The 26,981-nt window shown below is 63.0% G+C and overlaps 4 protein-coding genes across 15 annotated transcripts; 1 reads left to right on the top strand and 3 right to left on the bottom strand.

The window, feature by feature from the left end:
- The first annotated feature begins 404 nt into the window (after positions 1–404).
- Positions 405–7,675, top strand: KMT5C (lysine methyltransferase 5C). Of its 3 annotated transcripts, none has more exons than XM_005219735.5 (9): positions 405–485; positions 2,139–2,398; positions 2,571–2,736; positions 3,099–3,208; positions 3,985–4,148; positions 4,270–4,289; positions 5,878–6,014; positions 6,112–6,212; positions 6,488–7,675. In XM_005219735.5, exons 2-9 carry the CDS (start codon positions 2,289–2,291, stop codon positions 6,991–6,993), a joined length of 1,314 nt encoding a protein of 437 aa, XP_005219792.1. In that variant the 5' UTR covers positions 405–485; positions 2,139–2,288; the 3' UTR covers positions 6,994–7,675. The 3 variants fall into 3 exon arrangements, with proteins under 3 accessions (XP_005219792.1, XP_002695433.1, XP_059733606.1); XM_002695387.7 differs by having other exon boundaries at positions 6,112–6,272; XM_059877623.1 differs by having other exon boundaries at positions 6,112–7,123.
- Positions 7,676–12,848: 5,173 nt separating this feature from the next.
- Positions 12,849–14,362, bottom strand: COX6B2 (cytochrome c oxidase subunit 6B2). 2 transcript variants are annotated; one of them, XM_005219675.4, is made up of 4 exons: positions 14,240–14,362; positions 14,021–14,146; positions 13,150–13,250; positions 12,849–13,055 (listed from the first exon to the last, which is right to left on the bottom strand). In XM_005219675.4, exons 2-4 carry the CDS (start codon positions 14,130–14,132, stop codon positions 13,002–13,004), a joined length of 267 nt encoding a protein of 88 aa, XP_005219732.1. In that variant the 5' UTR covers positions 14,133–14,146; positions 14,240–14,362; the 3' UTR covers positions 12,849–13,001.
- Positions 14,322–21,744, bottom strand: GARIN5B (golgi associated RAB2 interactor family member 5B). 9 transcript variants are annotated; one of them, XR_009491456.1, is made up of 12 exons: positions 20,661–21,742; positions 20,316–20,470; positions 19,950–20,208; positions 19,699–19,723; positions 19,454–19,515; positions 19,240–19,343; positions 19,092–19,144; positions 18,913–18,989; positions 16,984–18,632; positions 14,828–14,913; positions 14,705–14,730; positions 14,322–14,408 (listed from the first exon to the last, which is right to left on the bottom strand). XR_009491456.1 is itself a non-coding variant. In XM_024979370.2 (10 exons), the coding sequence occupies exons 1-10, from the start codon at positions 20,808–20,810 to the stop codon at positions 14,886–14,888; spliced, it is 2,559 nt and encodes an 852-aa protein (XP_024835138.1). In that variant the 5' UTR covers positions 20,811–21,744; the 3' UTR covers positions 14,638–14,885. The 9 variants fall into 9 exon arrangements, 4 of the variants coding, with proteins under 4 accessions (XP_024835138.1, XP_024835137.1, XP_059733599.1 ...); XR_009491452.1 differs by having other exon boundaries at positions 14,705–14,913; XR_009491455.1 differs by lacking the exon at positions 14,705–14,730.
- Positions 21,745–22,244: 500 nt separating this feature from the next.
- IL11 (interleukin 11) lies at positions 22,245–26,001 on the bottom strand. The gene is made up of 5 exons (XM_024979371.2): positions 25,843–26,001; positions 24,512–24,684; positions 24,254–24,340; positions 23,981–24,142; positions 22,245–22,882 (listed from the first exon to the last, which is right to left on the bottom strand). The coding sequence occupies exons 1-5, from the start codon at positions 25,847–25,849 to the stop codon at positions 22,712–22,714; spliced, it is 600 nt and encodes a 199-aa protein (XP_024835139.1). The 5' UTR covers positions 25,850–26,001; the 3' UTR covers positions 22,245–22,711.
- Positions 26,002–26,981: the final 980 nt, after the last annotated feature.

Below are 26,981 nucleotides of genomic sequence, written 5' to 3'. Positions count from 1 at the left end.
CACTCGGGCTCTGTAGCCGACGGAACACTCCCTCTTTCCTCTTGTACCCAAATAACCCGACGCAAACCCGAGTTTCTCCCGGAGCGACAGCGCTTTCGGCCAATGAGAGAGTCAACTTCTGGTCGTGGGCGGGGATACGTCTCCATGGCAGCAGCGGAGGGACAGGGCCGGCAGCCACTAGGTGCAGTTGGCGGCGCTTTGACGGCAGCGCGGGCGTGGCGGGGTTCTGTAGGGGCCCCGGAGGGGGGCGATAGGGGCGGGGCAGAACGGAGCCTGACCAATGGGGCGGCGCAAGCTTCTCGGCAATTGAAGAGTGGCGGAGACGTTGGCCAATGGGAGGCCGTAGTGGCCGTGGCGGGGAGGGCCCGGCGGGGCTAACTGGAGGCGCGGCGACCCGGTCTGACGAGAGCTGGAGGAGGCTGTGGGAGGTGGTGGCAGCCGCGGCGCGGGCGCCTGAGGAGGAGGAGGAGGAGGAGGAGAAGCGGGTGAGGGGCGGCGCGGGGCCCGACCTCTGAGCCCCTTCTCGGCCCCCGCCCCGCGCCGCCTTGGCTCCCGGTCGTCCCCAGCCCCGTCTGTTCCCCGGCCCGCCCGCCCCTCCTCATGTCCAGGCGCCCACGTCTCCTGGCCCTTCGGCGAGCCTCAGGCTGCTCTCGGTGCCCAGCCCCTTCCCTGTGCTTCCTCCCCCAGTCCCCGCTCTCGCGCTTCAGGCCCTTCCCTGGACCCTCAGCTTGCCCTCTGACTCTGCACTCCCGTCCTTGGCCCTCAGGCGCGTCCCCTGCACTCTCGCCGCCTGCCCAGGCCCCTGGAAACCACCCCACCCCAGGTCTTCCCCAGGCCCGTGTCTGCTCCCCCCAGTTTTCCTCAGCACCTCAGGCCTTTAACCTGGGTTCTCACTACCTACCCAGGCCTTACCCTGGAGCCCGGGCGCGCTCCTCGCGGCTCTTCAGGGTTCCTTCCTGGAGCCCCAGTTCTCCCCCTGGCCCCGTTTGCTTCTCCAGCCCCGTTGTGGAACCCCTGGACCACCCTCCTCTACCTTCCCAGGACCCTTCCTGGACCTCCAGGTCCTTCTTTGCTTTCGCTGGGCCCCTCGTCTCCCTGCTGACTTTTCCTGGGGTCCTCGCTGCGTCCCCAAGCCTCCCCGCGGGCAGCCCGGGCCTTCTCCCTCCCCTGGCTTCTTCCCTGTGGTGTCCGCATTTTGCCTTTTCCCCCTCGCCCCTCTGCAGCTTCAGTTCCGTCCCAGCGCCGTCCCGCAGCGCCCCCTCTTTATTTTTCCTCAGCCTTCGGGTCTCTGCCCCCTTTCCCAGCCGCTGTAGCTCCTGGCCTCTCTCCAGCGCCCCTTCCTCGCAGTCCCCCGTCGACTCCCCGAAGCACCCTGGTGTGGGTGCCGGGCAGGCCTCCACCGTCGGGGTTAGGAGGCTTGTTTTGTTTTCGTTTTGCTAATCGCCGTCCTTCTCCCGTGTTTTTTCTGGGCCTCTGCCTCTCCACACGTTCCTTTTCTCTCCCCCCTCCCCCCGCTTTGTCCGCGCCCCTCCCCCGGAATCCTTGGAGAGAGAGCAGGTGCTGGAGCCTTCCTCGGCTTTCCCTCCCCTCACCACCCCTCCTCCTCCAGACTGCCTGAGGTTTCACCCCGAGCCTTCCGAGGAGGGCTCCCGAGGCTGCTGGGGAGGGGGGTGGCGGCCGAGGCCGGGAGAGTGGGGGTGGGCTGAGGAACGAGTGGTTCTGGCCGGGCAGGAGCTGCTGCTGGGGGCCCCCTGACTCCCACCTCCTGCAGGACTAAGCCTTCAGGGTTATCCCAGACTGCCAATTAATCAGCCTTCCCTGGTCTGTAGGGACCTTTGCGTGCCTGTGCGCGCGCGTGCGTGTGTGTGTGTGTGTGTGTGTGTGTGTGTACGTGTATATGGGAGTCCTAGGGAATCTGCGTGCACACATGGAGTCTGTGAATGTGTGTGTGTGGGCAAGGAGGGGGGAGTTGTCATAAGTGGTTTATGTCTGCGCTCAGGAGGCTGCGGAGGTGCAGCTACTAAGGATGGTGGCTGGCATTTCTTGGGGGGGTCTCCCCAGTGTCAGAAGCACTTGTTGCATTTCGCCTTCACTGAGAGCCCTGCGAAGTCAGTACTGCTTCTCTCCCTGCTTTATAGATGAGGAGGCCAAAGGGCCCGCCCCAGGCTCACAGGACTCACAAGTGGCAGAGGGCAAGCACACACGTGGGATCCCAGCGCTGCGCCCCCTGCCTCGCTTTCCCCACCCCCTGCCGCCGCCACCAGAGGCAGCATGGTGCGTAGGGCACCATGGGGCCCGACAGAGTAACCGCTAGAGAACTGTGTGAGAATGACGACCTGGCCACCAGCCTCGTCCTGGACCCCTACCTCGGCTTCCGCACCCACAAGATGAACGTCAGGTGAGGCGACCCGGGGGAGGGTGGACCCAGGGATCTCGGGACCCCTGCCCTGCCACCACCACCCCTCTGCCCCATCTTCCTCTCAGCTCCCAGTGGGGGTGGGGGTGGGGCCTGGGAAGGCCCACAGGGAATAGGCCAAGGCCCTGGGACCCAGGCATGCCCTCTCCCCCAGCCCCGTGCCCCCCCTGCGACGACAGCACCACCTGCGCTCAGCTCTGGAGGCCTTCCTGAGGCAGCGGGACCTGGAGGCTGCGTACCGGGCCCTGACGCTGGGAGGCTGGATGGCCCACTACTTCCAGAGCCGGGGCCCACGGCAGGAAGCTGCCCTCAAGACCCACGTGAGGGAGCCCTTCCCTTTCCTCCCCTTGGCCCTCATGTTCTATCTCCCCTACCTGTCCCGGGCCCTCCGCCCTGTTGGGCAGACCCTCCGCACAGCCCCCAGGACTCCCTGACTTCCTATCCACTGGGACCACTAAAGCAAGGCTCAGAGACTGCTAGGACAGGCGCGCTGGGGGCCTCTGAGATGGAGTCTAACCTCTTCATTTGACAGATGAGGAAACTGAGGCCCCAACAGGGGAAGTGGGCTCCCTGAGACCACACAGTGAGTCAGTGGCAGAGCAGGACTAGAACCCAGGAGAGAGAGGGCCAAGGACGACCCTGCCCCAGCTCCTCACCCCACCCACCCCCTCACCTCCCCCAGATCTATCGCTACCTCCGCGCCTTCCTGCCTGAAAGTGGCTTCACCATCTTGCCCTGTACCCGTTATTCCATGGAGACAAATGGAGCCAAGATTGTGTCAACTCGCGCATGGTAAGAGGGCAGGACTCGCAGCCCAGGCCTTACAGGAGGCATCTTTCCCCGGGGACTGCTGGGAGAAGACACTCCCTCTCTTGTGGAGGAGACCCAGCACTGTGGCGACAGAGCCACGAAGATGTCGATGTTGAGAGAAAGGACGCGGGGCTTGGCCCCCAGGACCCCCCTGGCCTACCACAGCCCTCTGGGAGATGAGACCCCCCCTCCAGCGACCCAGGCTTCCCCGGGCTGCTGGGAAAGGACTGACCTTGTGCCCAAGAGTGCACTGCTGTCCTTTATCTCATCTCCACCAGACCCCCCCCTCCTCAAGTAGCAGTCACTGCTGGGTACGAGGGCAGGACAGTGAGCAAGAAGAACACTGCCCTCTGCTTGCAGTCTAGTGAGAAGGGGGGTGGTAGTGGTGCGCGCTCACAGGGCTGACCACGGTTGCGCAGTGCATCCTGAGCCTGCCTGGGGATTTTGAGAAGAGGCTGAGACCCACAAAATGACTGATGGGTCTAGTGAAGAGCCTGGGTGGCGGGGGGCTTCCAGGCAGGACTGGACCGCGGGAAGCTGAGGCAGTGGGCGCCAGAGGAGCCGAGAGTAGGACAGGATGCACGCCAGGCATATGTGGGTGTAGGGCAACAGTGGGACTTTCAGAGACGTTTGGGCAGTGGAGCGCGCTGGCCGGCATCAGTTCTTCCCACAGGAGGCCTGGGATGAGAGGCTCCTGTCCCCAGCGCTGGTGGTTGGGGAGGTACTCACTGACCCACAGCGAGCCGGCTTCTTGGCAGGAAAAAGAACGAGAAGCTGGAGCTGCTGGTGGGCTGCATCGCGGAGCTGCGGGAGGCCGACGAGGAGCTGCTGAGAGCAGGGGAGAACGACTTCAGCATCATGTACTCAACCCGCAAGCGCAGCGCTCAGCTGTGGCTCGGCCCTGCCGCCTTCATCAACCACGGTAGGGGCGGGACTAGGGGCCGACGCGGGGGTGGGGGCGGGGGCGGAGGGGCGTGCCCCAGCTTTTTGGCTCCTCTGACCCGAGTCTCTTCCCTCCCCTGCACCCCCACAACTGGCTCCAGACTGCAAACCCAACTGCAAGGTGAGACCTGGAGGCCCCCACATCCCGGGAGGAAGGGGCACGTGGGGAGGGGCTTTCGGGTTAGTGAAGAGCTAGAAACTGTCGGGGGTCTCCCTACCTGACCTTGCAGCTTCCCACCCGTCCTTGCCCGTACCCGGAGTGAGGAGGGGGCTCTGGTAGAGTCACACTGGGACCCAGTCACACTGCCACCTGCTGGCTGCAGTGCCCCGTCTCCAAACCTTGGCCAGGGGCGGGGCCGGTTGAGGGGGAGCGTGGTGGTGGGCAGACCCTAAATGCCTCTGTGCCTGTTGCCCGGCCTCCCAGGCAGAAGCCCCTGCAGCTGTGATGATAGCAGGAGGTGAGGCGGGGGAGGCCCCGGGGGTGAGGTCAGAGACAGCCCTGCTCTCCTGGAGATCCAGGGCTCCTCCTGATAGGAGGCCCTGGGAGGCAGAGGGAGGCCCCCCTGCTCTGTGTGTGTGGAGGACTGAGTGCGTGGGAGGGAGTTGAAGGGTGATGCCCAGTAAGGCCTTGGGCGTCTGCCCTACAATTGTGGGCCTCCCTGGCCTTGGCCATCCTCCAGAGCCCCCCACTTGAAGAGGTTGGAGTCCTGGCTCCACCGCCCAGGCCCAAGTTTCTCTTCTCAGATGGGAAAGGATGAGAACTTGCCTGCTGGCACAGCTGTGAAGGCCACTGAGTGTCAGTGTCCTGTGGGGTTTGGAGCACAGACAGTGGGTAGGAGGGAGAGGAGGCAGGGCTTGGTGAGGGGGGTGCCAGCCCCCTCGTGGTGCAGAGCTGAGGCTGTACCAGTCAGAGCCAGGCACTGGAGGAGGAGGAGAGTTTTCCCAGGTGTTGAGGGCAAAGGGGCGCACGCTAGGGCATCTCAGATGGGGCTCCAGGCTGGAGGGCTGGGAGGCCGCGGCATGGGGGCTCCCCTCGTGTGTGAGCTCAGTCACCCCATGGCGGCTCCCGTGGGGTACAGGCTGAGGCTTGGTGGGTAGCCCAGGGCAGGGAGGCCCTGAGGGGCCAGCTCCAGAGGGTTCTTAGGCACGGAGGGAATGTGGACACCTGGCACTGCCTGCTCGGGAGACGCCGGCCAGCTGTCCTGGCGTCAGGCAGGCCGGTGGCCAGGGCCACTCCCAGGTGTGTGTCAGCCTGGGACGAAGAGACCAGTGGACAGATGGACAGGTCGGGGGGGTGGGAGTCCCGCCTCTCCCAGAGGAGAAACCTAGAGGCAGGAGCAGGCAGATGACGGGAGGTGGTGATCTGGGATTGGGGCTGGGGTGGACCCGGGCCTGGAGAAGGGGAGACGGCAGAAGCAGGCGGTGCGGGTCTGGCCATCGAGGAGCCAGGGGATGGGCCGGAGGGAGCGGTTTCTGTGCATTGCCAGGCCTGGTTAGGTCATCGTCCTGCAGCGAGGGCGGGAGCCGGCAAAGCAGGGGGGGATCAGGGAGCCAGTGCTGAGTGCAGGCCCTGGGCAGGGCGCGTCCTGGGGCTCGGCCCCTGCCCATCCCAGGGGCAGGCCGTGAGGCCAGGGGCCCAGGCCAGGCCAGGCAGTGGGGGCGGGGAGCCAGGCCACCCCAGGGTGGGGCGCTGAGCCTCTGGCCCCCAGTTTGTGCCTGCAGATGGAAACGCAGCGTGCGTGAAGGTGCTCCGGGACATCGAGCCAGGGGACGAGGTGACCTGTTTCTACGGCGAGGGCTTCTTCGGCGAGAAGAATGAGCACTGTGAATGCTACACCTGTGAAAGGTGGGCGGTGGTCCTTGGGGCCGGGAGCCGGAAGTGAGAGCCGGAAGTGCGTCCTCGGGGGCCCAGCCCTCCCTCCTCACCGCCTTCCCACCCCCAGGAGAGGGGAGGGCGCTTTCCGACTGCGGCCCAGGGAGCCCCTGCCGCCCCGACCTCTGGACAAGTACGAGCTCCGGGAGACCAAACGGCGGTTGCAGCAAGGTCTGGACGGGCCCCGGTCCTGTGCCCACCCACCCCCGCCGCGCCGGGACCCCTTCTGCGGTGAGCACGGGGTGGGCGCTGTCCGCGGGCCCGTCCCCTGTCCTGTCTTTGCCCTCTTCCTGTCGTCCCTCCTCCCACGTCACTCCCTGGGTCTGTCCCCTCCGACGACCAGGAAGAGCCTTGGAGGCGGCCAGCCTGAGCAGGAACTGTGCGCCCTTGCGGGAGCCCTGCTCACACAGCTGCCCTTTCCTCTCCCCTCCCCTGGGCCTCCACAGCCGCCTGCCAGCCCCTGCGCCCCCCACCCTGCAGCGCCCGACTTGATGCCTCACCCCTCTGGCTCCACTGGCTGCCTCAGCCCCAGCTCCGGGTGCGTCCCCGGAGACGCCGACGCCTGCGCCTGCAGCCCCGGCAAGCCCTGCCGCCTCCAGTTCTCCCAGCTGCCCGCGTCTCCCTGCACCGGTGGGGAGGCTGCGGCCCCCACTGCCGCCTACGGGCGGAGGCCCGGGTGGCCTTGGTTCAGGCCCCCCGCGCCTGCTGGGCCCCCCAGCAGGACTGGCACTGGGCCCGGCGCTACGGGCTGCCTTCTGTGGTCCGTGTGGATCTGAGCCGCGTGGTGCCAGCCCTGCCTGCCACTGCCAACCCTGCCCCCTCTGGGACCCCAGGTCCCATCCCTGTCCCCAAGCAGGCCCTTGCCTTCACCCCCTTCTCCCCACCCAAGCGCCTGCGGCTTGTGGTCAGCCATGGCTCCATTGACTTGGATGTCAACAGCGATGGGCCATGACGGGCTGGACAGGGAGGCCTGGGCCCGGAGAGCAGGATGTCCTTCCTCGTCCCCTCCTGCCCAGCTTCTCGGGGAGCCACCTCTAGAAGGAGCTCTTGGACCTCTGGGAAGGAGTTGACCTTCGATTCCAGCACAGCTTTGACCTGGGGGCAGGTTGGCTTGGACACCCCCAGGGATCTGACTCCTGATCCTTTGTGACTGCTGATCCCTGAGCCACCCCCACCCTGGCAGGGAGCCCTGGCCACTGCCCCCCACCCACCCCCCACCCCCCACCGCCGCCCCCGACCCCAGCCCGGGCCCAGGGCTGAAGGAGCTGTTCCCTGCCCACCACCTTTTGCCCAGGGAGCAAAGCCATAGGGGCAGGGCCGCCCCGCAGGCCTGGGGGAGGTGGGGCTGGCTTGGGTGGCCTCCCTAGACATTGCCCTGTGGGGGAGGGGTCAGTTTGCTCTCAGTCTGTGACTGTCTGAGTGGGGGATGAGGGGGGTTGGCCAGGGGCTTGTCCCCACCACCCCCGTGGGTCTCAGGGAGGCCGGGTGCGACCTCATCTTTCTCATGGTGCTATCCCTGGTGCTACTGGGGTGTGGGGGGTCTCTCCCCTCCCCCACACCAGAATGGGATATGTTGGGGGGTTGGAAGCACTTGAACTTTTTATTTTATTTTATTAAAACGTTGTTACAAGCAGCGTTCTTGAAAGCATTTCATTTTGATTTATGTTCTAAAGAGATGTCCTTTGGGAGGGTGAGACCCTACGCCTTGCTGGGGAGACCAGACTCTGGGCCCTATAAAGCTTGGGAGGGTGAAAGGACAGTGGACTCTGAGGATGACCAAGTACAGAGGCAAGAATCACACTACCGAACAAACTATGCTCATGAAGAATGCTTCCAGACCCATCGTCTCATGCAGGAGGGGAGTCTGCCCATTTTCCAGATGAGATAACTGAGGTCCAACAATTAGAGTGACTCACCCTGGGTCACATGGGGCCAGATCGCCCTTGTCTGAAGTCAGAGTCCCTCACATGTGTCATCTGGGTTGGCCTTGCCTGGAAAATCCCATGGATGGAGGAGCCTGGTGGGCTCCAGTCCACGGGGTCGCTAAGAGTCGGGCACGACTGAGCAACTTCACTTTCACTTTTCACTTTCATGCATTGGAGAAGGAAATGGCAACCCACTCCAGTATTCTTGCCTGGAGAATCCCAGGCACAGAGGAGCCTAGTGGGCTGCCCTCTATGGGGTCTCACAGAGTCAGACACGACTGAGGTGACTTAGCAGCAGCAGCAGCTCCATGAGGCCAGGACAATGAATTGTCTTGTTTCTTGAGATCCAGTTCTGTTCTCAGTTCCCCGACCAGGGATTGAACCTGGGGCCATGGCGGTGAAAGCCCAGAATCCTAACCCCTGAACCACCAAAGAACTTCTCCCACCGCCTCTTAATTCTCACCTCAACCCCCTTTTACAGAAATACTAACAGCTGACAATTAGTGCTTCCTAACACCCGGCACCCACCACCCCAACCCCCTGCAAAGTGTCTTGTGAACATTTTCCTTCTTGTTCATTGAGGCCTCATGACCATATCACAAGTGTTGGGGGTCAGGTGTGGGCTGCAGGCCCTGGTTTATCTCCTCCATGACAACCATGGAAAAGTTTACGCTGGAGGCTGACAAGGCCAGGCTGTGTTGGTGAGGAATGTGGAGGGCCTGAGGGGACTGTCGGAAGACCCGGGTGGGCCAACGGGGTGGCCAGTTCAAAGCAGGTGACTATTCTTTTTAACTTTAAAATTTGTTTCATATATATGAAATTTGAAATGAAAGTTGCTCAGTTGTGTCTGACTCTTGGTGACCCCATGGGCTGTGGCCCATCAAGCTCCTCTGTCCCTGGAATTCTCCAGGCAAGAATACTGGAGTGGGCTGCCATTCCCTTCTCCAGGGGATCTTCCTGACCGAGGGATAGAATCCAGGTCTTCTGCCTTGCAGGCAGACTCTTTACCATCTGAGCCAGCAGGAAAGACCATTTATGTGTAGCCTGTTTGATTCCTTTTAGAACAAGAAGGTGTGTCTTTTTTTCCATGTGAGTCCTGCTGAACCCTGTTAGCTTTCTCCCTGAGGTTAAAAGTAAGGAGGGAGAGGGCCTCCCAGTCAGCAAGTGGCAGTGAGGAGGATGAAGAGAGACGGCTGACACAGTCACTAAGGAACCTGTCCCTCTAAACAAGCAGAAGTCCATGCTTTCTAGACAAATGTGACAACCGAGGAAGGAGTCAGCCTGGATGGACGCTGGAGTTTCTGAGGTCCTCCTGGAACCCCGTTTCCCATGTAGAGACTGCACATTCACGTGCGTGTTCTGAGCCCAGAGGGCTGAGAGCCTTCGTCCAACCCACAAAAGCGTCTGGACCCGAAAACAAGAGAGATGAGAAAGCAGTGATCTGGGTCTCTCATCCTCAGCACTGCTGCCGCCTTAAGCTGCCAGTCCTGTGTCTCAGGACGAGGGCTGGCCTCTCCAGCCTCCACCCAGAGATGCCAGCAGCACCCCCTCCGTGGTGACAAAAGTATCTGTGGTCCTTGCCAAATGTACCCCTCGGGGCCAAAGCCAGCCCCCGGCAAGACCTGTGGGCTAGAGTGACAAGATGATAGGGAAGGAGGGAGGGAGGTAATACAACCGATGCCATCATGGCCCCAGGCACCCCGGCGTCTGCCTCCACAGCAGCGCTGCCAAGATGGCCCCGCACCTCTGCAGATGGTCCCGGAGGGCAGGCGCGTCCGCCTGAGGCCGCAGAGCTGGTACTGCGTCGAGCCCACCGTGAGCCGCCAGGCAGACGGAGCCCCAGCCTCGACAGGGAGCTGAGAGGCGTCCTTGTGAGCCGGCAGGCCTTGGAATGTCCGGGTGGATCTGGGGCTGGGCAAGCCCCGGGGGAGGGCCGGAGGGTCAAGGCTCAGGCTGAGAACCCCATCATAGACCAGGGGGCCGGAGCAAGGAAACAGGGAGGCTGGCTGGAGAAGAAGGAGAGAGCTGAAAGAAATGGGAAGTAATTCCAGCCCAGAGTCTCAGGAAGTGCCGCACCCTGTCCCTGAGACAGCAGCAGAGCCAGGCAGGACACTCAAGCCTGGCTCCCATTTCTCCCCTTGAGGGCGCTCTCTGACCCTTTTACCCTCAGCTTCCAGGAGCTCCCAGGTGGCACTAGTGGTAAAGAGCCCACCCGCCTGCCAATGCAGGCGAAATGGGTTCGATCCCTGGCTGGGTTGGGAAGATCCCCCTGGAGAAGGGCATGGCAACCCATTCCAGTATTCTTAACTGGAGAATCCCATGGGCAGAGGAGCCTGGTGGGCCACAGTCCATGGGGTCGCAAAGAGTCGGACACGACTGAGGTGACTGAGCACACACCAGAAGCTCCAAGGCCCTGTTGATGGGTTTGGTCATCCTGGGCTTGCCGATCGGGAGGGCAACTGATAGTCAGTCCCCCCACCACCCGGTGTGATATTGGGCACCAGAACTGGATCAACATGCTGCAGGTTGTCCAACCCCTGAGAGCAGCTGGGCTGGACACTGTTCTGGCTCGTCACACGGCATCATCCTACCCACGGCCCTGCAAAGTGTAGGTGTTATCACTGTGATCCGGGTGAGAAGGCCCCAGCCCAGAGGCCTTAGGCCATGGGGCTGGCAGGCTTCAGGGCTGGGACTTGAACCCATGTTCAGAGCTCATCAGGCTCTGAGGTCTTTGGGAAAGAGGCAGGTACCAGAGGGGAAATCGGCTCTGTGCCCACAGGAGGCCCAGGGCTCGGTTCAGCAGTGGCTTCCATGGGATGGTGCAGTGGGTGGACAGAGCACAGCGCCCGGATGGCTCATGGAGCAAACGGTTTTGTGATTCTGTGATCCTGAACCTGTCAGGGGAGGCAGGAGCGCAGAGGGGACGGGAAGAGGGTGGTGTTGATGAGAGGAGGCTGGAAGAGGGTGAGGATGGAGAGGAGGGGAGCGGGGAGGGGAGCAGGGATGCAGGTGGAGGGAGGAGTGGGGGACGGGAGATGCCGGAGGCCTCCATTTCCTTTGTCCTAGGAGGCTGACCTGGGGGTTTCAGGATGCAGCCGGGCAAAGCTGGCCCGGGAGTGGTGGAGGAGGTGTTCACAGCCAGGGTTTGGGGCCTGAGAGCGTTGGTCTGCTGGCTGGAGGTGAGGTGGGTCTGTCCCTGCCCTGGGCTCAGGCATCCAGGGGACAGAGGTGGCCAGCAAGGAGGCTGGGCGAGTCAGAACGTCCGAGAGGTGGTGGAGGGATGGGGCCAGGATCCTGGCCCCAGAGGGGAAGAAGGGGCAACGGGAAGGGGCTGCGGCGGAACTGGCGCCTGGGGAGGTTGGGAGGCTGGCTGCGGCCGCGGCCACACAGGTGTCAGACCCTGTGCTTGGCACTACCTGGCTGACCTCAGCGAGTGTTCAGACGGCCTCCGGTCCGTGCTGTGACTCAGAGCTGCCTTGCCCGCGTGGCACCGCGGCTTGCTTTCTTCCCCGAGGCAGCGCCACCTCTGTTCAGGCCAGAGGTCTGCAGGTCAGCAGAGGTCGCGAGAACGCCTCACACCGCACCCCCTCCCCGGCCCCCCGCCATAGCTTCCAGCCTGTCTGTCTGTCTGAGTCCACACCCTGTGCCCTCATTTGCCCGGGTGCCTTGCAAGTTGTGGTCTGAGAGCGGGAGCCTGAGGCCAATCGTGGGAAATGGCACGTTGGAGTGTGCCCTGGGGAGGGGGGCGATGAGGGCAGTGTAGAGGGGTGGGGGGGGAGTGGAGGCAGCTGTTCTCCCCCCAGCTCACCCAGCCCCTCCCGTCGTCCCACCTCTCCTGATAATGGGGTTTGCACCATCTCTCTGCACAGCTGGAGAAACTGAGGTGATGCAGGTCAGGAGGCTTTTGGCGGGGAGGGGGGGCTCCAGGAAGTCATCACGTGATTAGTAATAGCTACCTCTGAACCCTGGGGTTGAATGGGGGCCCTGTGAGATCACTGCAGGCAGAGTCTGGGGGTCTGGGCTGCCCCAAGAGGCTGACAGCTTCAAGAGGAAACAGTCAAATCCACCCCACCCCCACTCCCATGTCCATCTAGGGCAGGACCCGGCTAGAAGCCCCAGGCTCCAGGTTCTGTCCAGGGTCACTCAGCCTGGCTCAGGGCAATGGTGGTGGCGGTGGAGGTGGCCGGAGAGGTGGCATTTTGAGAGGCATCTGGAATCAGGATGAACCTCACCATTGTTGTGCCTGAGCTTGGCTGAGGGCAGGCTCAGAGACGGAGTGGGGTTGGGGCAAAGAATAATTCAGTCTGGAGCTCCGAGTGTCTTGGAGGAGCTCACAGGGAGGGGTTGGCAGGAGAAACTGAAGTGACATGTGTTTAAGCAGAGAAGGCTGCTCCTGGCCATGGACAGGTGCTGAAAAGACCGAGGGGACCAGGCGGCGCACCCTGTTGGGAGAAGCTCAAGTGATGGGTTCCAGGACGGGAGGGGAGGGGAGTCAAAGGGGATTGGGGGCAAGGGAAAGGTGGAGAGCCAGGAATGGTCTGGAGCAGGGAGGGAGAGACAGGGTCAGTGCTGGGTGGTATAAACATTGCTCTTCTGTACCTGAGATGGGATGGAGGGGTGGGACTGGTGGCCCAGGAAGGGAAGAGGACCCTGAGGGACTTGAGTAACAAGTGGGGGACTGAGAGGCAGGAGGACCCTGGAGTGCTGGGACTCAGAGAGCCAAGGCAGACCCTGCTGGAGCAGGGTTGGGGGGGTGGCGGGGGAGCTGGGAAGGGGACAGGAGGGGCTCCCTCACCCCTCCCACGACTGGAACCAGTAGTGTCAGCGGCAGGGTACAGGAAGGGCCTCCCGATGCTCCCCTGCCTTACCGACAAGACATTAATACCAACAGTAACACAACTTTATTTGAGGCTTAAAGACGGGGCGGAGCGGGGTGAGATTTGGGGCGGTGGGGCCCATTTTCCGGGAGACGAGAGGATGGGGCGGGGAATGTCACTGGGGCTGATTCTTCGGAGGAGAAGCCACGTTCAGACCGTTAGATTTTCCCAGCGAAAGTCCCGTCCTTGATCTGCTCTTTCCAGCGCTGCACCTGGGGGTGGGGAAGAGGGGAGTGAGCGCCGTCCTAACTCAGCCGACCCATCCACCCTCGCCCGGCCCGTCCGTGCGGCCCTCTGTCCGCTCACCCAGCTGATGGGGCACAGCGAGTGGTACACGCGGAAGTAGTACTCGCAGGGCTGTGTGCTCTTTCCGCGGCGGTTCATGGTCTTGATGCAGCGATGGTAGTCTGCGACGGGGGCGGGGCGGGGCGAGCAGGTGGGTAGTCCCGCCCCCACGGGAGGCCCCGCCCTCCCGCCAGGCCTGCACTCTCCCCGCCCCCCGTAACCACGCCCTCCGAGAGGGCCAGCCCCGCCTCCTCCCCGCAAGACCCCGCCTATCCTCTCTTCCCTCCCTTCCAGGACCCTGTCTCACGCCTCCAGGATAGGCCCCGCCCCTTCTGAGATTCAATCCCTGCCCAACCTGGAGGGCCCCGCTCCACCCTCCAAGGCCCCGCCCACCTCCCATAATCCCGCCCCTTCCACGACTCGGACTTTCCTCTTCCAGGCAAGGCTCTGCTCCTCCCTCGATCCGCCCTTCCACGGGACGATCCCGCCCCCTTTAAATGAGGCCCCGCCCCTACCTGGTAGGCCCCGCCCCTTCCGATTCAGTCCCAGCCCAACCTGGAGGACCCGCTCCTCCCTCGCCCCGCCCCCCCACGAAACGAGCCGCCCCTTTAAAATAGGCCCCACCCATCACCGGTAGGCCCCCGCCCCTCCGGCCGTCGCCGGCTCCCCCTTCTACCCCAACCTGACCCGCTCCTCCCTCGCCCCGCCCCTGCACGGAACGATCCCGCCCCTTCTAAATAAGGCCACGCCTCTTCAAAGAGGCCCCGCCCCTCCGGCCGTCGCCGGCTTTCTCTCCACCTCAACGGTCTCCGCGTCCCAGTGCGGGGCGCGCCCCTCCCCGCCTCGCACCTTCTCTCACCCACCGCCCCTGACCTGGCCCACGAGGTCTTACCCAGGAAGTTCTGGTAGCAGTTGCGGGTCTGGTTCTGGTTGGGGAAGCGCGGGTCGAAAGGCGGCGTTGGCCATTTCCCCTTGCAGGGCTTTGGGCACTCAGCACCCAGCATCGGCGAAGGCGGCGCTGCGGGGAGGGGTGGGCTCCGTGGGGCCGACCCGTGACCCTCGCTTCCCCCGGCTCCTAACGCTCGCCCCGAAGCCCAGCCCCCGTCCCCACCTGTCCGGCGCTCAGCAGACCGTCGGCGGGTCGCTGGGTCAGCTGTGCCTGTGGCTCCGTCGGGGGTGGCCCTTGCTGTAGAGTCTGGAGGGTCCCAGCCCAGGAAGCACTACCCCTCGGGCCCGATTGGCTGGGCCCCCGGGAGCCCCAGCCAATGGGATCCGCTGCGCTGCAGGAAACGTTGCGGGACGCCAAGCTAGGGTTGTTGTGAACGACCCCCCCTCCGCCGCCCGCCGCCCCTTCTGGGGCCGACGCGCGCACACAGGCAGCAGTCGCTACTCACTCAGGCCGAGTCTCAGACTCCGGCTTTTAATCTCCGCGAAGCTGGGGCACCATGCGGGCTCTCCCGGGCCTCGGCTCCCGCCCCCCGCCCCGTCCCCTATATAAACGTATAGATAGCTCTGGTCTCTACCCGACAAGAAGCACCCCGCCCCCGCCCGGCCTTTTTAGCAACCTGCTTCTTACAGTAGAGGTGCACAGCACCTGGGGGCCTGTGAGGAAGAGGAAAGAGCCAGGGTAAGGGCCGGGCTCTTGGACGCCAAGGCCACGTGTCAGGCGTCAGGCGGACCTACAGGGCTCAGGGGCTACCTGGCCCCGCTAGGCTCCTCTGGACACTGGTGACTGAAGTCGAGTCCGTCGCATCCCACTATTGAGATTGCTGCGAGTGCGGCCTGCTGGAGAGAGAGAGAGAGAAAGCAAGCTAGAGAGAGCTTGGGGGACCCGCGGGGAGAGAGTAGTGTCGATGGGGGGCGTTCCTGCTCCAGGGCCCGGCAAGCCTGACCTGGAACCCATGTTTCCTCCAAGGTCCCTCCTAGATTTCCCTCCCTCCTGCCTCCTCTGTATCAAGCCTGACTCTGGGTCCTTCACCCCAGCATCCAAATGCACTAACATCTCCTTTCTCTCAAGAAGTCCTCTCATGTCCCACATCCTAAACCAGCTTCCTCTTCAGGTTCCTCCTTCCCTTCCAGGGAATTCCTTGGAAAGAGCTAGTGAACGCCTCCTCTCCCATTCCCCTCTTTACGTGTGTGTGTGTGTGTGTGTGTGTGTAACGACTGGGGAAATACACACCCTGCAAAAATTACCACTGTAATGATTTGAAAGTGTGCAACTCAGTGGCATTAAATTGCACTCATAATGTTGTGCAACCACATAGTTCCCAGGACGTTTTCATCACCCCAGAAGGAAACCTCACATCCTTGAGGCAGTTGCTCCCCACCCTTTGCAGCTCCCGGCAGGCAGCCACCAATCTGTTTCCTGTCTCTTGGGATTTACCTCATCTGGACGTTTCGTGCAAACCACATCGTACACAACGTGGCCTTGTGTCTGGCTTCTTTCACTCAGCCACGTTTTCAAGAGTTGCAGCTCGGTGATCCTGCCCCGTGCTCGCCTGAGCCTACCCCATTCAAGTCCTCCCTCTTCCCCTCCTTGCTGTTAAATCCAGAGGTTCTGTCTCCTCCCATCTTCCTTCATCTGCTTGCAGCATTCGACACGGCTACTCCCATGATGTTCCTGGTCGTTTTCTTCACTTAGTGGGTTCAGGAGGCTTTTCCGTGCTCACCCTCTCTGACCATGTTTCCCCTTTCCCTAAACACTGTGGACCCTGTCTCCGCCTGCCCTCGCTCGCTGGTGACCTTCCAGGCTCATAGCTTGCGGAAGCTGTCCACGTGCGGGTGAGTCCCCACATCATTCTAGACTTGTGTCCAGCAGCTTACCCCACGTCCTTACCTGACATCTCAGAGGCGAGATGTCCAGGACGGAATTCCCAGTCTTCTCCCTGACACCTGCTCCACCCACAGCCTCTGCTGCCGCACCTTCCTGGTGTCCCAGATCTCAAACCTCAAGGTCACCCTTGGTGCCGTAGCAAACACGCACAGCCCATGAGCTGGCCCGTGGGCTCAACCATCAGAGCATCTGCAGAGCCCTACTCCTCCGTACTCCCATCCCCACCCCTCTGGTCCAAGCCACCATCACCCTGTGCCTCGGTCACCATGGCAACGGCCTGTCCCACTCCTCTCCCAACATCCACCCGTCCCCCTCCACCTCTCCTTCAGCCAGAGAGCGTCCTTTCTAATATACGTAAGTTCCAGCCGTCCTGCTCAAAACCCTCCAGGGCCACTCAGCAGCAAACCCACACCACTTCAGGTGGCCTGCAAGGCCCCACATGACCGTGATTCCCACAGCGGGACGTCCCAGAGCTCCGCGTCGGCACGGCACATCACATACTCTCCTGCCTCAGGGCTGTTCTTTCTGAAGGGAACGGATTTCCCCAGATGTCCGCACAGCTTCCTCACCTCCCTCCTTGAGATCTTCACACAGATGACACCAGCTCATTGAGGCCCTCCTGGACCAACTCAACCTGGTACTGGAACCTGCCTACCCCCACGCCTAACTCTCCCTACCCTGCGATGTGCCCAGAGTCCCTCCTGCCTTCTAACATATGATACAATTGATGTGGATTCTGTTGTCAGAGTTGCCAACCTCAGCACTACTGTGATTTTGTGGGGCACCATCCCTTACACTGTGGGATGTTGAGGGGTATCCCTGGGCTCCACCCCAAAGATTCCAGGAGCAACCCCCTCCCCGAATTGCTCAGTGCCATGTCCCTAGTGCATAGAATGATGCCTGGCACCTGGTTGATGCTCACTCTACGCTGAGAGCCCAGAGGGAAGTAAAGGAAAGAGGGAGTGAGCCCCCTGCCTCCTCGTGGACACCAGGTAGACAGGATCATGGCTACCGCCAAATACCTGGGTGAAGGAGCGAAGGCGCCCAGCTCCTTCTTTATCTTCTCCACCTTGGAGGCCTCATCCTTCATACTCTCAATTTCCAAGAGGGTGGGCAGGAGGATCTCCAGGTTTGACCCCACTGTGGCCACAGGGCCCTGGTCTGGTCCCCTCTCAGGCTCTTGAGACACTCTCCTGGGCTGCTGGGAGACCCTGGCCTCCATCTTTGAGATGGGGGTCAGTGAGGTGGGCGACTCAGGTATGTCCTCCCACCTCGTGGAGGGCAGAGGGATAGGAGTCTGAGAGGCAACATTCATCTTGGGGCTGCTGGCCGCACGCCTGGGGCGAGAGGACACGTTGGAAGGTCCCTTTGAGTCCTGGGGCATCTCCTCCACCCTCACCCCCAACTGCGGCTGCTCCCTGACCCCCACCAGCGTCTCCTCCAGCATGGACAAATGGGTGGGGCCAAGGGGTACTCTGCCCATCATGGACAAGTCACACCCCTGTGAAGTTGAAAGCCAGGATGGCAGGTTGACCAGAGCCGACCTCAAGGTGGGGTCCTTGGAGCCAGCGATAATCATCAGCTTGGCAAGGGTGAGCCCTTCCACGGAGAAGGGCCTGGTCTGCTCCTGAGGGGCTTGTTGGATGGCCAGTTTCTTGGTCTTGACCCACTTCTTCTGCTGCCCCACCTCCTTGGATTTGAAGCCTGGCATGTCCAGATCAATCTCCTCCTTCATCATGTGGACCCTGTCTTCTAGCTTTCCCTTGCCCTTCAAGCCGTCCACGGCGATCTCCTGGGCCCTGCGGATCAGGACTTCCTCTGACTTCTTCTCGGTGGTTGTGAAAGGCACCTCCACGGTTGTTTTCTGAGTTCTCGTCTCTACCACATTCTTCTCCTTGGTGCCCATCAACTTCACCGGCTCTGGCTTCTCTTCAGGCTTCCTCTTCTCAAGCACATCCCCTCTGTGGCTTCTGGAGGGCACGACGCTGACACTGTCAGGGCCCAGTGTCATGCGGTGTTGGGTGGGTGAGGTCAGACCCTTCTGGGATGGGGCAGGTAGGAACACAGATTTCCTGTTGGGAGCAGGGTGGGAAACAGCCTTTGGGGAAACACCAAGTGTTCCTGGGGCCCTCTGAGATGGCACAGCCATGACTGGGGGCTTCTGGGGGATGGCTGGTGCATGACGGGGTTTCTGAGATGGGCCAGGCATGGCTGGGGCCTTTTGGGGAACGGTTGGTACATGAGGGGGCTTCTGAAATGGGGCCTTTTGGGGAACAGGAGGATAAGCTGTGGCTTTCTGGGAGGGGCCGGGTGCAGTGGACATCTGCAATGCAGCAGGCATGGCTGAGACCCTCTTGGACTGGTCAAGGATGAATGGAGCCTTATGAGGGGCAGTGGGCACAGCTAGGGGCTTCCAGTTGGGTGGCAGAGGCCTGGCCTTCTTGTTGAAACTGGGGAAGTTGGGAGTGTAGGCAGCTGGGTGGATGGAGCAGCTGGACATGGTGCTGGTCTCAGGGTCCATCAGGTTGTCCACGTGCTGCTGCCATGCACACATATCCAGGTCGTCACAGGTGCCCAGCAGGGGCATTTCAGGGCTGTCCTCCGAGATACAGTGTAAAGGGGTCTCCAGTAAGCCTGCCAGGCATGCGCCACCCTCAGAGTCAGAGCAACCCTGTGGGTGGGGGACGCAAGGGGAGTGGTGGTCAGGCCGCTGGAGACGGTCAGGCCGCTGGAGACGCCCAGACTCCGGCTGCGGCCCCTCCGCCCTCAGACCCCGGGGTCCAGGTCCCTGGCCCCTCCTCCCTCAGACTCGGGGGTGCAGGCCCCCCGCCCTCCTCCTCAGACCTGGGGGTCCAGGCCCCCAGCCCCTCCTCCCTCAGACCCTGGGGTCCAGGCCCCCCGCCCCTCCTGCTCTGTCTCAAGCGTTGCCCCAGCCCTGGGTATACAACTGCCTTGGGAGAAGACTCCATGTGGTCCGGTGTGTTGGAAATGATGCTGAAGATGGTCCGAATGGTGATGCTGGGCTTCTCTGGGGGTTAGGGGGAGGGGATGCAGGGAGAGAACAGTCTGAGCCCTCCGCAGAAGGGTCAGAATTTTGGGGGTCCATTCATGGAGGGGGGTGTGTGCTCACCAGAAACTTGGATTTCAGTCTTCAGTCTGCCAGAGGGGAGGTCGGATTGGGGCCTGCAGGGGAAATGTGGTGTGAGTCTGGCAGCTTCTGCACCGAGACCCACCCCCCGGCCCCCTTGCCCTGCTGGGCAACAAGGCCCTGAGCCTACTTCTTTTCTGTGGATTTCTTCCTGGCGTCCACGTGCTGCAGCTGGGACCACACGAGAGGCAGAGAGTCGCCCACAGCCTGAGACTTGAATTTGCGCTTGAGGGTCTGGCGGTGTGTGTGTGCAGGGGTGGTCAGCAGGTGCAGCCCCTCAACCCCTCACGCCCCACCCTGCTCTCCCCCATCCCCCGCCTCCCCAGGCCCAGCGGCCCACTCACCTTGGCCTTCTGTCTCTGAGCTGTCAGAATCTTGTAAGGAAAGGTGGGCTCGGCAGTCGTGACTAGAAAGAGACGGACCCATCAGGTCAATGACCCAGGGATGATGGGCGGAGGCCCCGAGGAGACTCTTGGGGGCACTCAGCCAGGGGACAGAGGGGAAGAGAGGGACTGCTGGGGCTCCATCCACGCCTAGTGGAGGAGCTGAGACTGGGGGGTGGGCCCAGTGGACCCTCCAGCCAGCTCACCTGAATGTCTGCGGTGGGACGGGACCTGTGGAAGGGGAGGGGAGGCAGTCAGGAAGGGGTCTCCTCCTGGTGTCCACATCTCCACCACCTCCCCAGTCCAGACCCCCCAGCTCCTCCCCCCTCAGACCCGGGGGTCCAGACTCCCAGCCCCCTTCCCAGGGCTCCTATACTTTCATGGCTTTTGCTCCTGACTCGCTCTGGAATCTAGAACCATGGCTGCCCCCAGGGGTCCGTGGGGGTCAGGGCCGCACCTGGAGGCGCCAGGTGGAGGCAGGAGGCCCTAGGTGGGAGAGGCCCGTGGGGGGCGTGTGCAGGGTCCTGGGGGCCCAGGAAGTGGCGGGCTGCTGGAGCTGGCTGATCAGGCGCATCCAGCGGTCGAACAGGAAGCCGACCTCGCTGTCGGGGGCGTCCAGCTCTAGGTAGTAGTAGCGGCCTGTGACCAGGCGCAGCTTCAGGCGCCAGGCGGACAGGTCGTGGACGTAGAGGTGGGCCAGGTCCAGCGGGATCATCCTGGGAGGGGGAGACGGCGGCGGTGGAGCACGCGCCGGGGGGCGCGGGGGGCCGGCGGAGATAGAGCGCGCCCCCGGGGCGGGGCACGCGGGCGCGGATGGAGGCACCTGGTGAGGACGAGGTTGGAGCACTCCCTGTCCTCGGGGGGCTGCGCCATCAGCAGCATGTCCGGCAGTACCAAGCCTGGCAGGGAGGCGGCCACGCCCATGGTCACTCGGTTGGTCCTGTGGTGCACGTACACCGGGGCCCCTCGATTGGTTACCTGGGGGGTCCAGGGAGAGAGGCTGGGACCACTCGGGTCTCTTACGCTCCTCTGGCTCCCCCACAGCGAGCCTCCCACCCGCGTCAAGCCTCCCAGCTGCCTCTTCCCCGCCGAATCCCCCAGCCCGGGTCGGGGGGTCTCCCGCCCCTCCTGTCCCTCTTCCGCCCGCGGGGCGCAGAGAGCCGGGGACCTGGACGAAGTTACTCTCGAACATGGGCAGCGGGCGGAGGGGCAAGTGCTCCCCCTGCTGGAGGGTCTTCTGCAGCTCGCCCAGAGTGGGGACCCACTGCGGGGGGCCCCGGAGCGGCTCCGGACGCCTCAGGTTCCGGAGCCGGTTCATGGCCGCTGCAGAAAGGACGGGTCACCCGAGGGCGCGGAGGCAGGGACCCGGCACCCCGACGCCTGGCTGCCCCGGCCCCCGTCCCAGCCCACCGGGCCCAGCCCCTCGGACTTCAGCTGCTCCAGCGGGTGGAGCTTCCCCAGGGCTCGGGCATGGCCCTCCAGGGGTGGTCCGCGCCGGCGTGGGGAGGAGCCTTCCTGGGGCTTTGTGACCTCATGGACCACAGGTGCGGCGCTCCCTGGGAACTCCCCAGGGACAGTGGGCTCCCTTCTCCTCCTCCTGGGACCCTGCCCCGGAGTCTCAAGGGCTGGGGTGGGTGAATCAGAATACCCCCTGCAGACCTAAACTAGACAACCCAGGGCCCTGGGAGGGTCCCTCTGGGAGGCTGTAAACGGATAATTAAATCCAAGGGTTTCTGACTCTTAAAGAGGGGGAGGCTTCAGTTACAGTCCCCACTTGCCAATGACCCTTTGCCAGACCCGGGGGAGGGTCCATGCTGCCAGGGGCCTCAGTTTCCCTGTATCTAACTTGTGTCTGTGGTAGTGGTTGCCGTACATTGTTACAACGAACTTGTAACGGCCCAGTGCTGTATGTTCCCACATCAGGTTTGGAATGAGCCAGACTGGGCAGAGTCAAACTGACTCTCCCTAGCTGTGTGGCCTGTTCCCTCCTCTGTAAAATGAGGGGGGTGGGTACTGGGGAGTGCAGGGAATCTTGTAAATAAAACCCCACACTTAGGGCCTGGCCCAGAGAAGGCCTGCAGTGAATAGTCATTCTTGTCCCTTTCTGAGGTCTTTTGGGGAGGGTGGGTGCTGCTACTCTGTCATTCTAAATATAGTGTTTTGCAAAATACGTGGTCATTGTAATAAAAATTCTGGAAAATACAGAGAAGCACAAATAATAAAAGTCACCAGCAACCCCACCCCCACCTTCTACCTGAGCTGGCCATTGCCAACATTTTGGTGTATTTCCTTCTAGGGTTTTAAAATAATCCATATATCTATCCCTATCTACATACCTACATGTGTAAACACACACAACGGGGATCACAGTGGTTTGTAGCCTGCTCCTCCTATGCCAAAGGCAGGCTCTGTTAACATCTCTCTTCATGGCTGCCATGTTCTGTCACATAGATAGGCACTATAATTTATATAACCATCCCCTACTGTTGGGCACCTAGTCTGTTTTCAATTTGCTGTTGTAAACACTGCCATAAAGGACAGCCTTGAACTTGCAACTTTGCCCTGTACTAGTAAACTTCTAGAATCTTTCATTAAGTATTTATTGAGTGCCTATGAAGTGCTGGCCACCAGGTAAGGCTCAGAAGCAGCACCAAGAACTCATGGTCTCTGGGGGTGACCCAGAGAGTAGATGGTCCCCCCCCCCAGGTATCCCAGCATCGAGCCCCCAGCCCCCAGAGAAATCATCTCTAAGTGGATGTGTATGACGAATTTAATTCCCCCTTCTCCATCTCACAAAGGTTTCTCACATTTTTGTACAAAAACCCAGACCTCCTTTCCCCCTCCCTGCCCACCCCAACACAAAAAGTTAATAGTTTAATAAATAATAATATGCTCCTGCCCAGGCCCAGAGGGGTGGGGGTCAGGGAGACCCTGTGGCCAGACTTATTAGAGACCCATGAATCTGGGGGCCAAGTTCCCTCCTCCTCATGGACCCTGGAGTCCACTTGCCTCCCACCACCCCTGTTAAATAAATAAGTATAAATAAGGCACAGATGCCCCTCTGCCCAGGTCTCCGGGACGGATCCTGGAGGGATCGTCTCTAACTAGGAGAGAATGGAGTAGGGGGATGGAAATCCTCTGACCGCCGCAACTCCATCCCAAAATAAATAAATAAATAAGATCTGGCTTTGAATGGCGCTGGTGGCTCTGGGCGGAGGGTCACAGCCGAGTCTTCAGCAGCAGCAGGCCCCGCACGGCCCAGTCGAGCGTCAGCTGCAGCCCCCCCAGGATGGCATGGGCCGCCCGGATGCCCCCCCAGGCTGAGGCTGGGGGTGCCAGGGGGGGTGCCGGAGGGTCTGGGGGTACCTGGGGCAGGGCCAGGCGGGACATCTGCCAGGAGAGAACAGAGGGCTAGCGTCAGGCCAGGGGTGCAGCAGGGTGTCCAAGTAGGGGGAGGCGTTTGAGGCCTGTGCTGAACCAGGGTTGGAGAAGGGCCAGGGGGCCTCTTTCTACAGCGTCTCGGGGCTGGAAGCTGGGGTGTCAAGGGAGAGAGTCCTGCAGGATGCTGAGTTCAGAAGTGTGAGGATGGGGTTCCAGAGTCAAGTTCAGGGGGCTGGGGTGGGTCTGTAAGGTCAGGGCTGGGATCCTGGGGCTGAGGTCTTAGATGTGAGGTCTCTGGGATCAAGCTCAGACACTCATGGATGAGGGCTGGGGCCTCCAGTCTGGGGTCTCAGAGCTGAGAATCGGAGTCTGAGTTCCAGGGCCTTTGGGCTCATGTCCAGGAACTGAGGACTGAAGTCTTACCACCTCAGGGTCTTGGGTCTGGGGTTTAGAAAGGCAGGGTCTTGGGGTCTTAAGGGGTCACAACCTAGGTCTGAGCTCTTGGGGACTCAGGGCTCAAGGTCTGCGGTCTTCTTGTTGGAGACCTCAGGATCTAGGTCCTTGGGGTCTGGGGCTTGCAGAGGAGGGTCTCCAGGCTGGTTTTGAGTCAGAGATCATCCTTATAGGATCTAGGGTCTTAAGGTGTCAGGATCTCAGGGGCAGGGTGTGTGTGTGTGGGGGTGGGGGGGCGGGTCTCAGGGTCTGGAGGTTCAGAATTCCCTGGGCTTGGGGTCTGGAATCTTCCTGTCTTGGGGCCAAGGTCTCCAGGTCTTGGGATGAGGGTTTGGACTCTCAAATCTTACGACTTCAGAGTGGGAGACTCGGAGTCACAAGATCATGGGGTCTGAGTCTCCAGGTGAGAGTTTAGAGTTTCCAGGCAGGACTTCGGAGTCCAGGGGCTCAGGGACACAGAGGGAGGGTCTCAGAGTGGGCCTGGAGTCTGGGGCCTCAGGGACAGGGGGAGGGTCTCAGAGTGGGCCTGGAGTCTGGGGCCTCGGGGACAGAGAGAGGGTCTCAGAGTGCCCTGGAGTCCAGGGCCTCAGGGACACAGAGAGAGGGTCTCAGAGTGGGCCTAGAGTCCGGGGGCTCAGGGCCAGGTCATCGTACCAGGAGCTGCAGCCGGCGCAGCAGCCGGTCCAGCCGGGCCTGCAGGGTGCCCAGCTCGGGCTCCAGGGTCCGCAGGGAAGGGCCTCCTGAACGTCGCAGCCACTGCACATGCCTCAGGTAGGAGAACAGGTCTGCCCGCAGCCGTGTCAACACTCCCGGGAGCTGGGGGCCCGGCGGGGGGCGGGGGGGGGGGGCGTCAAGGAGCGCCTGGCAAGCGCCCACACCAGCCCCCAACCCCCTGCACCCGCTTCACTGGCCCACTCCCGCCCTTACCTGCAGCGCTCCCAGCGCCCCCGCACTCATGGCCAAGGTGGGGAGCGAATCCAGGCTGTGGTCTCCGTCAGCTGGGAATTTGTCTCTCTTGGGGGGAAAAAAGGCCGTGAGAGGGACCCAGACCAGCTCCAGGGGGTCCTTCCTCCCCCACCACACGCCCCTGACCCCCTTTCCCCCCCTGTCTCGGCCACCCTGGTAGCCCAGAAGCCCTCCGGGTCTCGGTCCTGGCCCCTGCCCGTCCCCTGCAGGCTGTCCTACCAGCTGTGCGGCCAGCTGCCGAGTGTCCGCCAGGAGGGAGCGGGTCAGGAGGACGGCGCTGTCCAGCTCAGCGCGAGGGTCCGGGGAGGCCCGCGGCGGGGCGGGCGGCGGCCCCGGGGCAGCAGCTCTATCGGGCCACAGGCTCAGGGCGGCCAGGACCAGGCAGCAAACACCTGGGGAGGTGGAGAGGTCCGGGGAGAGGGCAGCGGCTCAGCCCCGACCGGGGGTCTGAGGGAGGAGGGGCTGGAGTGCGGGTCCTAGGTCCCCGGGCGGAGCACCCAGGGCTCGGCGCAGGGCCTGGGCGGGTTTCCCTCTCCCTCCCCGGCTCGGGCTGCCCCGCCCGTCGGAGCAGACGCGGCCCCGGGGCGGGTAGACGGGCCGGGCGTCTCCCGTCCGCCCCCGGACGCCGGAATCCGGGCCCCGGGGCGGGGCACGGTCGGGGGAGACGCACAGGCCAGGACCTGCCCCCCTCACGGGGCTCGGGAGCCCGAGCCGGACCGAGAGCAGGGGAAAGAGACCCGGGGGAGATGGAGACGCCGGAGGAGCCCCCGCGGGGGCCGACCTGAGCGGGCCGCAGAGTCGGGGATGCCCCGCGGCGCACCTGGGCGGCGGGCGGCGGGGAGGCGGGCGCGCGGAGCGCGCACGCGGCGGGCGGAGAGGGCGCCGGGACTAGGTGCGCGGGGGCCCAGGGCCGCCGCCTCCCATCCCCCCCCACCCCGCCCACCCCGCCTGCCGGCCAATCAGCGCCCCTCGGGCCGCTCCGCTCCAGCGGCACGCCCCCGGTCCGCCCCCCGGGCCCTCCCTGCCCGCGGTCCGTCGGTCTGTCCGCGTTCGTCTGGCTCTCCTGTTTCTGTCTGCGCCCCTTCGTCTCCCTCTCTCCTCCCCTTGGCTGGGTGCGGTGAGGGGTGGGGGGTCCGCTCTGACCTCCTGGGGCCCTCTGCCTCAGTTTCTCTCCTGGAGCCTGACGGTTGGTGTCCCCGGGTGTCCGGGGCCCTCTGACGCCCCGGGGGTCCCGGGCCCTTCGGGCTCAGCCCCTGGCGTTTGTCTGTCTGTCCGTGGGCCTCGCATCTCTGTCTCTTCGCCTGGCGCTGTCCCGTCGGGGTCTTCGCGTCCCTGACCCGGCCTCGCACCCCTCCCGCTGCCCGTCCCTTGCCCAGGCCCCCTGCGCGCCCCGAAGGCCCTGCTCGCTGCGTCCCCGCCTCCCCATCGCTGCCTCGCGCTCCTCCGGCGCTCTGTCTGCTCCCCACCCTTCCAGCGACGGTCCCTCCCTCCGCTGTCCCTCCCCGTCCACCCCCCCCAACTCCCCGCTCCAGGAACTTGAACCAACTTACTGTTCATGTCCCCACAGGGCAGGGATTCCCCAGGGCAGGGGGCAGGGGGCTGGGGGCCTTTAACCCTTCCCTGTCCGCTGCCGTGGGAGCCCTGGGGGTCAGCTGGGCCTCGGCCTGGGGAGGGGAGGCATGTGCGTGTGAGCAGAGAGGGCCGCGGCAGTGAGGGAGTGTGCACGCCTGGGGGGTTATATAGGGGGCCGAGGCGGGCGGGCGGGGGGCAGGCGGCAGGGGAGGGCGGCCTGACACATCCTGACTCACCCTCCCTGCCTGCCTTTTCCATTCAGACGGAGCCGGCTGCCTCGCAGGGCTCACGCCGCCGCCGCTCTCGGAGGAGGGCACGGAAGGAAAAGTTGGAAAAGTTGAAAAGGGAAAGGGGGGGGTGGTCGGAGAGGGGCTGGTGAGGTCATTGGCGTCCCCTCCCTCCACCTCCTCGGCCGGCCGCCGGGGCAGACACACTCTGTTGAGAACGGGGCCTGGCTGCAGGGCGGGGGGGCCCGGGTGGACCGTGGCTGGCAGAGAGATGGGGAGACGGGGAGCTGAAGATGGGGGCTGGAGGTGCGAGCGCAGAGACACTTTTAGGAACAGAGAGGGAGGGGGCTGCAGAGACCCAGACCCAGGCAAGGAGGTCCAGACATGGTCCAGAGATGGGCCGCAAGACAGCGATGGAGCGTCTGAGATGCAGAGAGAGATACACAGAGATCTCCCCAGAGAGACAGAGACAGCCAGAGAAAACCAGCGGAGAGAGGTGAGGTCCAGGAAGCAACACAAAGATAGCAGGAGAGATTTGGAGAGACCCTCCTCCCAAAAAGGAAAAGAGACAGAGACAGGTGTGTCCGAGAAAGGCGAGGCAGGGCAGCAGCAAACAGAGACACAGGCAGGGTGACAGAGATGCAGCCACCCCCAGGGGCCGAGGTCCCGAGAGAGGCAAGGGGTCAGCCATGCGGACCGACAGAGGGGGGCCATTCTCCCAGAGACACATGGGAACGTGGAGGGAGAGGACCAGAGGCAGAGACAGGGACCAGGGGCGAGAGACACCCAGCAGGTGTGGGACCTCGGACACGTGGCTTCACCTCGCTGTGCCTCAGTTGCTCTGTCTGTGAAATGGGGACACCCCAGGCACCCTCCCCAAACGCCTGCGC

The sequence above is a fragment of the Bos taurus genome, chromosome 18, assembly GCF_002263795.3.
Source record: "Bos taurus isolate L1 Dominette 01449 registration number 42190680 breed Hereford chromosome 18, ARS-UCD2.0, whole genome shotgun sequence".
Taxonomy (NCBI): Eukaryota; Metazoa; Chordata; class Mammalia; order Artiodactyla; family Bovidae; genus Bos; species Bos taurus.
The sequence above is the reverse complement of the archived record's forward strand: the minus strand, read 5'-3'. Positions and strand labels throughout refer to the sequence as shown.

Bases quoted from the DNA above. Each gene is read 5' to 3' on its own strand.
- COX6B2 (XM_005219675.4), bottom strand. From the start codon at position 14,132: ATGCTGGGTGCTGAGTGCCCAAAGCCCTGCAAGGGGAAATGGCCAACG. The intron at 13,251-14,020 runs GTAAGACCTCGT...CCCCCGTCGCAG, and splicing joins CTGCTACCAGAACTTCCTGG to ACTACCATCGCTGCATCAAG. The intron at 13,056-13,149 runs GTGAGCGGACAG...CCCCACCCCCAG, and splicing joins CGCTGTGCCCCATCAGCTGG to GTGCAGCGCTGGAAAGAGCA.
- KMT5C (XM_059877623.1), top strand. From the start codon at position 2,289: ATGGGGCCCGACAGAGTAACCGCTAGAGAACTGTGTGAGAATGACGAC. The intron at 4,149-4,269 runs GTAGGGGCGGGA...AACTGGCTCCAG, and splicing joins TGCCGCCTTCATCAACCACG to ACTGCAAACCCAACTGCAAG. The intron at 6,015-6,111 runs GTGGGCGGTGGT...TCCCACCCCCAG, and splicing joins GAATGCTACACCTGTGAAAG to GAGAGGGGAGGGCGCTTTCC.
- GARIN5B (XM_024979369.2), bottom strand. From the start codon at position 20,810: ATGAACCGGCTCCGGAACCTGAGGCGTCCGGAGCCGCTCCGGGGCCCC. The intron at 19,516-19,698 runs GTGAGCTGGCTG...GTCTCTTTCTAG, and splicing joins GTCCCACCGCAGACATTCAG to TCACGACTGCCGAGCCCACC. The intron at 19,145-19,239 runs GTAGGCTCAGGG...TTTCCCCTGCAG, and splicing joins AAGAAATCCACAGAAAAGAA to GCCCCAATCCGACCTCCCCT.
- IL11 (XM_024979371.2), bottom strand. The intron at 24,341-24,511 runs GTAGGACAGCCT...TTTCCCCCCAAG, and splicing joins GGCAGCTGGCCGCACAGCTG to AGAGACAAATTCCCAGCTGA. The intron at 24,143-24,253 runs GTAAGGGCGGGA...CCGGGCCCCCAG, and splicing joins GGGCGCTGGGAGCGCTGCAG to CTCCCGGGAGTGTTGACACG.